Source organism: Mytilus californianus, unplaced genomic scaffold (genome assembly GCF_021869535.1).
Source record: "Mytilus californianus isolate M0D057914Y unplaced genomic scaffold, xbMytCali1.0.p SCAF_11, whole genome shotgun sequence".
NCBI lineage: Eukaryota > Metazoa > Mollusca > Bivalvia > Mytilida > Mytilidae > Mytilus > Mytilus californianus.
This window is the reverse complement of record NW_026262593.1, coordinates 66,417,581-66,430,412: the sequence shown is the minus strand read 5'-3', so window position 1 is coordinate 66,430,412 and position 12,832 is coordinate 66,417,581. Positions and strand designations below refer to the sequence as shown.

General features: G+C 31.2%; 1 protein-coding gene across 2 annotated transcripts in view; it reads right to left on the bottom strand.

Moving 5' to 3' along the window:
- Nucleotides 1–7,732: 7,732 nt before the first annotated feature.
- Nucleotides 7,733–12,832, bottom strand: part of LOC127720560 (mitofusin-2-like) — a 37,169-nt gene continuing 32,069 nt past the window's right edge. For both annotated transcript variants that reach the window (XM_052227167.1, XM_052227166.1), the window contains exons 16-17: nucleotides 9,572–9,706; nucleotides 7,733–8,929 (exon numbers count right to left, since the gene is read on the bottom strand). In XM_052227167.1, the coding sequence (XP_052083127.1) occupies nucleotides 8,860–8,929; nucleotides 9,572–9,706 (205 nt within the window). In that variant the 3' untranslated portion in view covers nucleotides 7,733–8,859. The remainder of the gene's footprint in view (nucleotides 8,930–9,571; nucleotides 9,707–12,832) is intronic.

The window sequence follows — 12,832 nt, the reverse complement described above, 5'->3', positions numbered from 1 at the left end:
TGGGATCTCATCCATTTACAAGATATTAAAACTTTCTCAAATGGCAGGGGGTCGGGATGACCCCTGGGGACTAACCCTGTATATCATTCAAACCATCTTAGCATGACAAACTAGAATATATATGGTTTAGGGGTGGGGATCTTGACAACTTACAAGATATTAGAACTTTCTTAAATGGCATGGGGTGGGGGTGACCCATGGGGACTAACCCTGTATTACATTTGATGTGCTTTATCATGACAAACCAGAATATATATGGTTAATGGGTGGGGATCTCGACCATTTACAAGATATTAGAACTTTCTCAAATGGCAGGGGGTCGGGATGACCCCTGGGGACTAACCCTGTATATCATTCAAACCATCTTAGCATGACAAACCAAAATATATATGGTTTAGGGGTGGGGATCTTGACCACTTACAAGGTATTAGAACTTTTTTAAATGGCAGGGGGTGGGGGTGACCCTTGGGGACTAACCCTGTATTTCATTAAATGGGCTTTATCATTTAGAACATTTTTAATTAAAAAGATTGTGTCTATCACAAACGGTTTTCAATTTATACTCATTTGAAAATTTTTAAAAATAAAATCCCATAGGGTTCTATAGTAAAACCCTCTTTTCTTTTTGCCCCTCAAAGTACCCCTTTATAAACCCCATTGCACAAACAAAACCCTGATTGCACCACTAGACATGTTAGTCTAACATATTGTGAAATCCTAAGTTAATCTGACAAGCGGTTTTGGAGAACGGGTGCGGACAAGTTCAAATTTAAAAGCGGCGGAAGAGGAAGAAGAAGAAGAAGAAGAATAATAATAACTAGATTTGCCATTTCAAGCAATAGCGGATGTCACCCTTCCCCCATTGTCACTAGATTGCAGCCAGTTTTAAAAATTTTAAATAGTGAATGCACATATATACTGATGGCTATACATCTTTCTGTAATTTTTTAGAACATTTAGCGGATTTACAAATTTTACGCATAATTTTTCCTTTTTTGCCTCGTTTCCATGGTAACAGCAGCCATTTTGGAAATTCAAACGCCAATTGCTGCTTCCACACATGACAGTCAACATTATTGTGAAGTTTCATTAAGTTTGAAGCATTCTGAAATTTTTGAAATTTTTGCTCCTGTATCCATGGTAACATAGTAGTTCCAATGATTGTCAAAATCTTTCAAAACCTGTATATAATGGACAACTATATTGTATAAAAATTTGATGATTTTAAGTTAAAGCATACCAAAATTATTCACCAAACTCTGAAGTTTTTGGAGCATTTTGACCTTTTAGCATTGTTTCCATGGTAACGGCAGACATTTTGGAAATTCCAACGCCAAATTCCACATCTACCAATGTTGCTCATCGTTACTGTGAAGTTTCAAAAAATTTTGAGCATTTTGATATTTTTGAAATTTTTGATGTAGTTTCCATGACAACATAGTAGTTCCAATGATTGCCAAAATCATCCAAAACCAGTATATAGTGGGCACCTACATGGTATTAAAATATAATGATTTTAAGTTTAAGCATCTCCAAATAATTCACCAAAACCCAAAACTGGATTTTTTCACATTTGTTCGGTTTCCATGGTAACCGCAGCCATTTTTAATGTTCTTAAGACCTACTGCAACCCGAAATTTTGTGTTCCTCATTATAGTTAACTATCATTAAGATTGGTTCCATTGGCTCCAAAAAAACTGCAGGACAAAATTAGGTGGAAGAATAATAATAACTAGATTTGCCATTGCAAGCAATAGCGGATGTCACCCTTCCCCCATGGACACTAAGTGGAAGCCATTTCGAAAATTTTGAAGAGTGAATGCACATATATGCATTGCTCTCCATCTGTCTGTAAATTTTCAGTACATTTAGAGCAATTTGGAATTTTTCACATTTCTGCCGTTTCCATGGCAACGGCGGCCATTTTGGAAATTCCAAAGTCAAAAGTCTCATCTACACTTGCCAGATAACATTAATATTAAGTTTCATTAAGTTTTGATCATTTTGACTTTTTTGACATTTTGTATGTCTCCATGGTAACGGCAGCTATTTCCAAAACTCCAAAGTCAAATAGCAACTCTGCACATGCCAGTTAACATTTCTGTAAAGTTTGGAGCATTTTGAAATTTTTGGACATTTTTGTATTTATGCTGTTTCCATGGTAACAGTGACCGATTCCAAAATTCCAAAGACAGCTGCCACATTGGCATGTGACAAGGAACAAACCATGAAAGAATCACGGTATTTGACCTGCCATTTTAAGTGAGTAAATGCTACTTTAAGAAATTTCCCATAGGGTTTAATGGTAAACTTTCCCCAAGTTTCCATGGTAATGGCGGCCATTTTGGAATTTCAAAATATGGTGAACACATCTAGGCATTCCAAGCAACATTCCCATAAAGTTTCATCCAGTTGGCTCTTCTAATAAAAGATTTAGAATTTTGATTTTTTTTCACATTTTTGCTGTTTCCATGGTAACGGCAGCCATTTTTTAGTTCCAAAGTTACACTGCAACTCGAAAGTCAGGGTTCCTTGTTATAGTGCCCCATCATTTAGATTGGTTCCTCTGGCTCTGAGAAAACGGGTGGACAAAATTAGGTGGAAGAAAAATAATAATAACTAGATTTGTAATTGCTAGCAATAACGGATGGCACCCTCCCCCCATTGCCAGGGTAACAGCAGCCATTTGAAAATTCTAAACTCAAATAGTGCATCTACACATGTCAATTAACATTTTTGTAAAGTTTCATAAAGTTTGAAGCATTTTGAAAATTTTGACATTTTTGCTGTTTCCATGGTAACGGCAGCCATTTTAAAAATTCCGAAGTCAAACTGCAAATCAGCACATGCCAGTTACCATTCCTGTGGAGTTTGGAGCACTTTGATTTTTTTCGCATTTTTGCAGTTTCCATGGAAACGGCGGCCATCTTTTACCATTCCATAGCAAGGTGCACAACTTTACATGGGGGTCCTCATTATAGTAGAGTTCCATCAACATTGGTCAATTGGATTCCAAGAACTCCCGCGGACAAAATGTGTGGAAGAAAAATAATAAAAATAATAATAACAAGTAATCCTGTGTTAGGATGCTAACACAAAATTCGCCAAAACGACCCAAACCATTGTTCTGCTGTTTCCATGGTAACGGCAGCCATTTTGAAATTTCAAAGTCGGATAGCACATCTACACATGACAGGTCACATTACTTACAAGTTTCATAAAAATCAGAACAATCCCTACCCATTTTGAATTTTTTGACATTTTTGAAGTTTCCATGGTAACGGCAGCCATTTTGAAAATTCCAAAGTCGGATGGCACATCTACACATGACAGGTCACATAACTGTCAAGTTTCATAAAGATTGGACTAAATCTAGATTTTTTGCATTTTTGTTGTTTCCATGGCAACGGCGGCCATTTTGGAAATTCCAAAGTCAAATTCTAAATCTACATACAATCGTTAACATCTCTGTAAAATTTCAATAAATTTGAAGCATTTTAAAAAAATTTCACATTTTGGCAGTTTCCATGGTAACAGCGGCCATTTTAAAAATTCCAGTCGAATTACAGCTACATATGGTGCTACCTGTAATAATCTATCATTATATAACATAAAAAGTACATAGGAATAATTCAACACTATCACATGACTAATCACATGACTATTGTTCTAGAATGTTCCATGAAAATTGACCCCCTAAAATAATGCCAAGATGACCCCAGGCTGAAGTAAAAAAATGTGTAATGGACACCTGGTCATCGGTCTCTTGGTTTACACAAAACTTAAAGGTTCTATCAGTAGCGAATCAATAGTCGAAAAATGACCCCACCCATGTTCCGGCCCCCAAATAGTGCCAAGTTGACCCCCATTTGAAATAAAAAATAATGAATGCACCACTAGGGATACTACCCCAACATCATACCAAATATAAAGTTTCCATCATTTAAGGCTTGGAAGAAAATGGTCGGACAGATTAGGGTTAAGAAGAATAATAATAATAATAATAATAATAAGAAGAAGAAACGGGAAAAAAACAAAAAGTCCCCAAAACTCTGTTTTGTCGACTTAATAATAAGAAAAAAAAGAAACGTAGAATAACAATATGTCACCCCAACTCCGTTGAGGGTGCCATAATAATAGGGAAAAAGAAACAGAGGAAAAGCAATATGTCACCCGACATTGTCGATCGGGTGACATAATAATAATAAAAAAAAGAAACTGAGGAAAAGCAATATGTCACCCGACATTGTCGATCGGGTGACATAATAATAAGAACTGAGCAAAAACAATAAGTCTTCCCAAACTTCGTTTGGGAGACTTAATAAGATTAACTCTTAACAAAATCAAGGAAGCATCGTATTAGTTTTTAAATACAAGTTTTAAATATTAAAGTAAAAATTGTTACATCAAGCTCAACTTATTCACATGTTTAACAAACATGAATGCCAAGGATCATGATCAGAATATTTGGTGTGAAGTTTAAAAGATAATAATTTCTTTTGCATTAACTGTTATTGGAAAATTGTTTGTTACTTTATAAATATTGCATTGAATAAATAGAGAGAAAATCAAATTACAACATCTTATTTTGATAGAAAATTTTGAAAAAAAGTGGTCATAATTGGGCAATATTTTCTTAGTTATCAATAATTAAATAGGGAACAAAAAGTTGGTTAATTGCACTGAGTAATCTTCAAATAGAGCTTTTATCAGAGTGAAAACAAGAGCTGTTATATGAAAATACTTTGTAAATAGGTGGCTAATTTTTTACAAAAATTCTAAAGTAAATACTATATCTTGTTGAAGGAAAGGAGGGGGGACCAAGCATGAAATTGATCTGCATGATGGCAACAAGGTTGGTTTTTGCTTTGAATATATTACATTGAAAATAACTACAAATAAATACCAATAAAATCATTTAGACATGTACAATTTCATTAGGGCTATTCCAGAAAAAAATGTATGGGGGGGTTGGAAGGCAGTTTTTTTCAGCACCCGCCACCCAGACAATCGTAATTTAGAATCAGAGTGCACTATATATGTGAAAAGTTGCTCTGATACCCATCACCCATGTATTATTAATATAAAGTGCCTTCCAACCCCCCCATACATTTTTTTCTGGAATAGCCCTTACATCAAAAAACAATTTCATTATTTCTAAGAACACTTTCATTATTTCTATGAACACTTTCATTACTTTTATGAACAATTTCATCTTTTCTATGAACAATTAAATCATTTCTGTGATCAATTTCATTATTATTATTTCTATGAACAATTACATTACATTATTTATTATTTCTATGAACAATTTCATTATTTCTGTGAACAATTTCATTATTTCTGTGAACAATTTCAGTATTTCTATGAACAATTTCAGTATTTCTATAGACAATTTCATTATTTCTGTGAACAATTTAAGTATTTCTATGAACAATTTCAGTATTTCTATAAACAATTTCATTATGTATTATTTCTAAGAACAATTTCATTATTTATTATTTCTATAAACAATTTCAGTATTTCTATAGACAATTTCATTATTTCTGTGAACAATTTCAGTATTTCTATAAACAATTTCATTATTTTTATTAACAATTTCACTATGTATTATTTCTAAGAACAATTTCATTATTTATTATTTCTATAAACAATTTCATTATTTCTATGAACAATTTCAGTATTTCTATAAGCAATTTCATTATGTATTATTTCTATGAACAATTTCATTATTTATTATTTCTATAAACAATTTCATTATTTCTGTGAACAATTTCAGTATTTCTATAAACAATTTCATTATTTCTGTGAAAAATTTCAGTACTTCTATGAACAATTTCATTATTTTTATTAGCAATTTCATTATGTATTATTTCTAAGAACAATTTCATTATGTATTATTTCTAAGAACAATTTCATTATTTATTATTTCTATAAACAATTTCATTATTTCTATGAACAATTTCAGTATTTCTATAAACAATTTCATTATGTATTATTTTTATAAACAATTTCATTATGTATTATTTCTATGAATAATTTCATTATTTATTATTTCTATAAACAATTCCATTATTTCTGTTAACAATAACATTATTTCTATAAACAATTTCATTATTTCTGTGAAAAATTTCAGTATTTCTATGAACAATTTCATTATTTTTATTAGCAATTTCATTATGTATTATTTCTAAGAACAATTTCATTATGTATTATTTCTAAGAACAATTTCATTATTTATTATTTCTATAAACAATTTCATTATTTCTATGAACAATTTCAGTATTTCTATAAACAATTTCATTATGTATTATTTCTATAAACAATTTCATTATGTATTATTTCTATGAATAATTTCATTATTTATTATTTCTATAAACAATTCCATTATTTCTGTTAACAATAACATTATTTCTATAAACAATTTCATTATTTCTGTTAACAATAACATTATTTCTATAAACAATTTCATTATTTCTGTTAACAATAACATTATTTCTATAAACAATTTCATTATTTCTATGAACGAATTGAGAACAATTAAAAAACAAAATTCATTAGATAAATAGAATATAAGGGGCTTCATTTGGCTAAAAAAGAATTATGCAAAATCGTATGAAATTTGCATTAGATTAATTGATAGTTATGTGTGCAAAGCTTTTCTGGATTATTTCTTGTTTTTCAAAAAGAGATCTGAATAGGTTGATTGCAGAAGTTTTTCTTTATATGAAAAATAAATCTTATTAAAATAAATAATATTAATACCAAAAATAATCTATTCCTTAATCCCAAAATACAAACGGTCCCATGCTGAAAGTTTTTGGAAACTGAACATAAGTACCAGAGGCTAAAAATTTATCTATATTGGCTTAAAATATGCTATAAGTTGAAAAGATGAAAACCACAAAATCATACAGTGAGATCCTTTTTAACATAGCATACTACATATAAACAATTACACATTACATTTATTCAAATTTATCATATTTCATACAATGAACATGAATCAAAACAACACACATTGTAAGCATGAATCAATTAAATACATTTATCTATAACATCACTAACATATTACATGTACAACCAACCTTTGTTTATGAATTTGTGAATCATAGTCATTAGGGTGAAACAAACCAAGTAATGCAAATGTAACAAGAAGTTACTTTTTTCTCATTTCTGAAACTTTCTTTGATCAAATACTGGAGAAAAGATATTAAATTTTGTCTGACATTTTAGAATTCTTGTAATATAAAAAAAAATCTGTATCTCAAATCTCAAAAGAAAATATATTTCAAAATGTGACTTTTGTCAATCAGCATTAATCAATTGTAGTGAAGTTCCAGGATATGAAACAGTAGGTTTGTATTGATGCATCAAAAAACTTTATATTTTCAAAGTATGTGATATTGGTTTCTTGTTGTAAAATTAAATGTCCAGAGGAAGAATGTTCATCAAAGTGTCATATAAACAGTTTATGTAAAAATGTGAAAAAAAACAAAAACATATCTACAATACAATCATATATGACATTTTATTTGAAACAAACTGACAAACATATTATGGGCACTAAGACCCATTTGTGGCCTCAATATATGAAGGTTTTGTAAACTATTATGCATAATGTATAATGATATATTATAACATAACATTATTTCATACAGATGGTGAAAGAAGTTATTGTTCATGTTTATTTGCTTCAAAGAAATAAGAGCACATCTGAGAAGTAACCAAATTTGAAGCTGTTTCTTTCTTTAATGAGATCAAAATTTCCAGTGCAACAGTTAAAACAAAAACACCAAAACTGGAAAATTTTCAACATGTGTTATTCCAATTGTTATTTTGGCTTATTATAACACTCTTGAAATGTTCTAGCATCATTTAAAAACATTATTTACTTCTTGATAAGCGAAAGGTGGTTTTCCCATAAAAAAAACAAACTACCACACACCACTCAATATTACCAGTATCAATAGACTTTTCAACAAGTGACAAAAAGTTTTTTCCTGAATTCCTGTTGGGAAAAGTTTGGGTAGTTTATGTATAAATTCAGATTACAAATGACTTTCAATGTAATAGTTTTCTTCTCAGAATTGTTCAATTATTTCTCAAATTTGCTCTTTATTTCCTGGAAGCAAATATTTAGAGTGAAAATTATGAATTTTGGAAATGAAGCAGACACTTCAAAAAGTCCCTAACCTGTATTTCCTCTGTAGTCATAAATAAAATTCTACATATTGTTCACATCACCAGGCTTTGGTTAGTGACAGTATAACACAAATGCAATACCATTAGACTGAATAAATACCATGGTCGAATAATACCTAATATTTTGCGATCTTATAGACTTTTTAATTTGTTTGCACCATATATTGGGCCAAAGAGAACTATAACTCTCTTTATGTCTTTTTCAAAAATTATCTCATGTAACTATTATCATAACACTCTTCTTTCTATTCCAAAATTCTATGCAAAAGACAATTTTCTCAGACTGTTATGAAAGTAATTAAAAAAGTTGAAGTTATTTCAAATAAACAAAGTCATCTCACTAACAATCAATATCATTTTTTAATACATTTATGTAACAAACTTAGGTCAAATAAATATATTAATAAAAACGTCTATAATTTACACAAATTTCTACAATTCAAAATGTTGCATGGCAGCCAATGGGATTGAGTGATTTATGTGTAAACTAAACAGCCAGGAACAGACCTTATAACTTGCAAGATAATTATTTATAAGAAGAGTGGCCTTTGCAGTACTGTACTAATAATAGCAACTGAAGTGAAATGAATTTTACCATCACAATAAGTATTAATTAGTTTCACATAAACTTTTCTAGTAAGCTAAGGGTGCACACTAATCATACTTCTGAAGAAACTCTTCTATAAATGTATTCAGTTCTTTATCCAACCAATCAGCTTTGTTTCTGTAAAATAGAAAGATATATAATCAATGCATCAAAGGAATAGAGCTTTTAAAGCTGTTCCTCATAATGACAGTTACTGGAAGGTCTTTCTGTTAACTGAAAAATATCACACTTTATAACAAGTTGGTGCAGACTTATCATTCTGGTATCAATAAATATCTGTTACATGTCTTCAGAACATATGAAGGAATATAAAACTTGGTAAGTGTTTCACTACTAGGTAAATCTACAATTCTTTTGGGGAACATTGCACAAGATCATGTTTTTTTCTCCAACTGTTTATGACTTCTTTACACTTAATCCACTGGATGTGTACTGATTGATTTTAGTCTTGGACACAGGATTTTTTTAATAGTTGTTTTGGCTTTGAACTAGCTTTCTGTAACTGTGAGTACTTTATAACTAGCAAATATATAGCAGATTTTTCTGATTATTGAACTAATATGTAGTTTTAATGAGTTCATATTTGAAGCTTTTATTTTGTTTTAAGCTGCTCTTTATTTCATAACTGTTACTGGAAAGTCTTAACTATGAATTCAAAAGCTATAACCTTGTATCAAAATCAAGATTGCCTCTAGCCTCCTAAATGTTACCTTACTATAAATAAAAATATGGTAATTGCCTAAATAAACCATGATGTACCTGAGACTCTTTGCATTTTTAGAAGTATCTTCTAATCTTCTGATTTCTTTGTCCAGTTTTAGTATCTCATCTTTAAGGTTGTGCTTGGACTGATCAACAGTGTTACAAAGTCGGGCAAAAGTGGATGACAATTCCCTGTAAAATAAATAGGTGTATTCTGTAAAACTATTGTTACAAATAATATTTTGATATATATGCAATTTGTGCAGCAAATAAAATTGTTCTGTTTCTTAACAATAGCATTAAGATAACCACCTGTATAAAGCTTTGTTTGAGGCAATTATATATATTTTAATGGCATTTCTCTTCTTTAACTATATGTCAAAAAATGGGGAGTCAAGTAAAAAAAAAACATAAGTCAATAAAATACAGCTTAAATAAATGAAAAGTCCACAAAACATGACACAGATGACAAGCAACATAAGCCCCACCAAAACTGGAGATTAACCAAGGTGCTCCTAAGGGCTAACAACTCCTGCTTCACTAATAACACCCATGTTACTCTTAGTAAAATCCATTGTCGAGTCACATTAATGATATAACAATAATAATAATGATATAGCATAATACAAAAGTACTATGGTAAATATCTCTTGTCTAACATATGATATTTTAGCAAAAATTTAAAAAACAGTTTTGTAAGAAAAAAGGCAAGACAGTAACAGACAAATAAACTGTTAACACAGAGATATGTCGAGCCTTTATGTTATTTTGAAAGTAAAATGTCTGAACATTTTAAATGTTGAAATTAAAAGAGCAATACTTTTACATGTCAGTTATGAAAAATATTCAGTCAATGGACCGCCTCAGCCGCCACCGATGCTGGAAACAGCATACCTATGTCTCGCTTTTTGATTCCGTGAAGGAGAGAAAAAACAAAAGAGAAATTGAGAAAATAAAATATGACAAAATACAACATAGAAAAGTAAACAAAATCAACACAAACTCCTATAAAAAACTTTAGGTGAACTCTGTAATGTTACAGAACTGGTTCACATCCTAGATAATACATACTGTTGTACTTGATCACTGCAGTTAAAACTTTTCAGTTCAACAATCAGTCGGAGTTTACTAAGACATACTGTATCAGAGTTTACTAAGGCATACTGTTGTACTTGATGACTACAGTTAGAACTTGTCAGATCTACAATCAGTCAGAGTTTACTAAGACATACTGTTGTACTTGATGACTACAGTTAGAACTTGTCAGATCTACAATCAGTCAGAGTTTACTAAGACATACTGTTGTACTTGATGACTACAGTTAGAACTTGTCAGATCTACAATCAGTCAGAGTTTACTAAGACATACTGTTGTACTTGATGACTACAGTTAGAACTTGTCAGATCTACAATCAGTCAGAGTTTACTAATACTTACTGTTGTAATTGATGAGAGCAGTTAGAACTTGTCAGATCTACAATCAGTCAGAGTTTACTAATACTTACTGTTGTACTTGATGAGAACAGTTAGAACTTGTCAGATCTACAATCAGTCAGAGTTTACTAATACTTACTGTTGTACTTGATGACTACAGTTAGAACTTGTCAGATCTACAATCAGTCAGAGTTTACTAATACTTACTGTTGTACTTGATGACTACAGTTAGAACTTGTCAGATCTACAATCAGTCAGAGTTTACTAAGACATACTGTTGTACTTGATGACTACAGTTAGAACTTGTCAGATCTACAATCAGTCAGAGTTTACTAAGACATACTGTTGTACTTGATGACTACAGTTAGAACTTGTCAGATCTACAATCAGTCAGAGTTTACTAAGACATACTGTTGTACTTGATGACTACAGTTAGAACTTGTCAGATCTACAATCAGTCAGAGTTTACTAATACTTACTGTTGTACTTGGTGACTACAGTTAGAACTTGTCAGATCTACAATCAGTCAGAGTTTACTAAGACATACTGTTGTACTTGATGACTACAGTTAGAACTTGTCAGATCTACAATCAGTCAGAGTTTACTAATACTTACTGTTGTAATTGATGAGAGCAGTTAGAACTTGTCAGATCTACAATCAGTCAGAGTTTACTAAGACATACTGTTGTACTTGATGACTACAGTTAGAACTTGTCAGATCTACAATCAGTCAGAGTTTACTAATACTTACTGTTGTAATTGATGAGAGCAGTTAGAACTTGTCAGATCTACAATCAGTCAGAGTTTACTAATACTTACTTTTGTACTTGATGAGAACAGTTAGAACTTGTCAGATCTACAATCAGTCGAAGTTTACTAATACTTACTATTGTACTTGGTGACTACAGTTAGAACTTGTCAGATCTACAATCAGTCAGAGTTTACTAAGACATACTGTAGTACTTGATGACTACAGTTAGAACTTGTCAGATCTACAATCAGTCAGAGTTTACTAATACTTACTGTTGTACTTGGTGACTACAGTTAGAACTTGTCAGATCTACAATCAGTCAGAGTTTACTAAGACATACTGTTGTACTTGATGACTACAGTTAGAACTTGTCAGATCTACAATCAGTCAGAGTTTACTAATACTTACTGTTGTACTTGATGACTACAGTTAGAACTTGTCAGATCTACAATCAGTCAGAGTTTACTAATACTTACTGTTGTACTTGATGACTACAGTTAGAACTTGTCAGATCTACAATCAGTCAGAGTTTACTGATACTTACTGTTGTACTTGGTGACTACAATTAGAACTTGTCAGATCTACAATCAGTCAGAGTTTACTGATACTTACTGTTGTACTTGATGACTACAGTTAGAACTTGTCAGATCTACAATCAGTCAGAGTTTACTGATACTTACTGTTGTACTTGATGACTACAGTTAGAACTTGTCAGATCTACAATCAGTCAGAGTTTACTGATACTTACTGTTGTACTTGGTGACTACAGTTAGAACTTGTCAGATCTACAATCAGTCAGAGTTTACTAATACTTACTGTTGTACTTGATGACTACAGTTAGAACTTGTCAGATCAACAATCAGTCAAAGTTTACTAATACTTACTGTTGTACTTGGTGACTACAGTTAGAACTTGTCAGATCTACAATCAGTCAGAGTTTACTAATACTTACTGTTGTACTTGATGACTACAGTTAGAACTTGTCAGATCTACAATCAGTCAGAATTTACTGATACTTACTGTTGTACTTGATGAGAGCAGTTAGAACTTGTCAGATCTACAATCAGTCAGAGTTTACTAATACTTACTGTTGTACTTGATGACTACAGTTAGAACTTGTCAGATCTACAATCA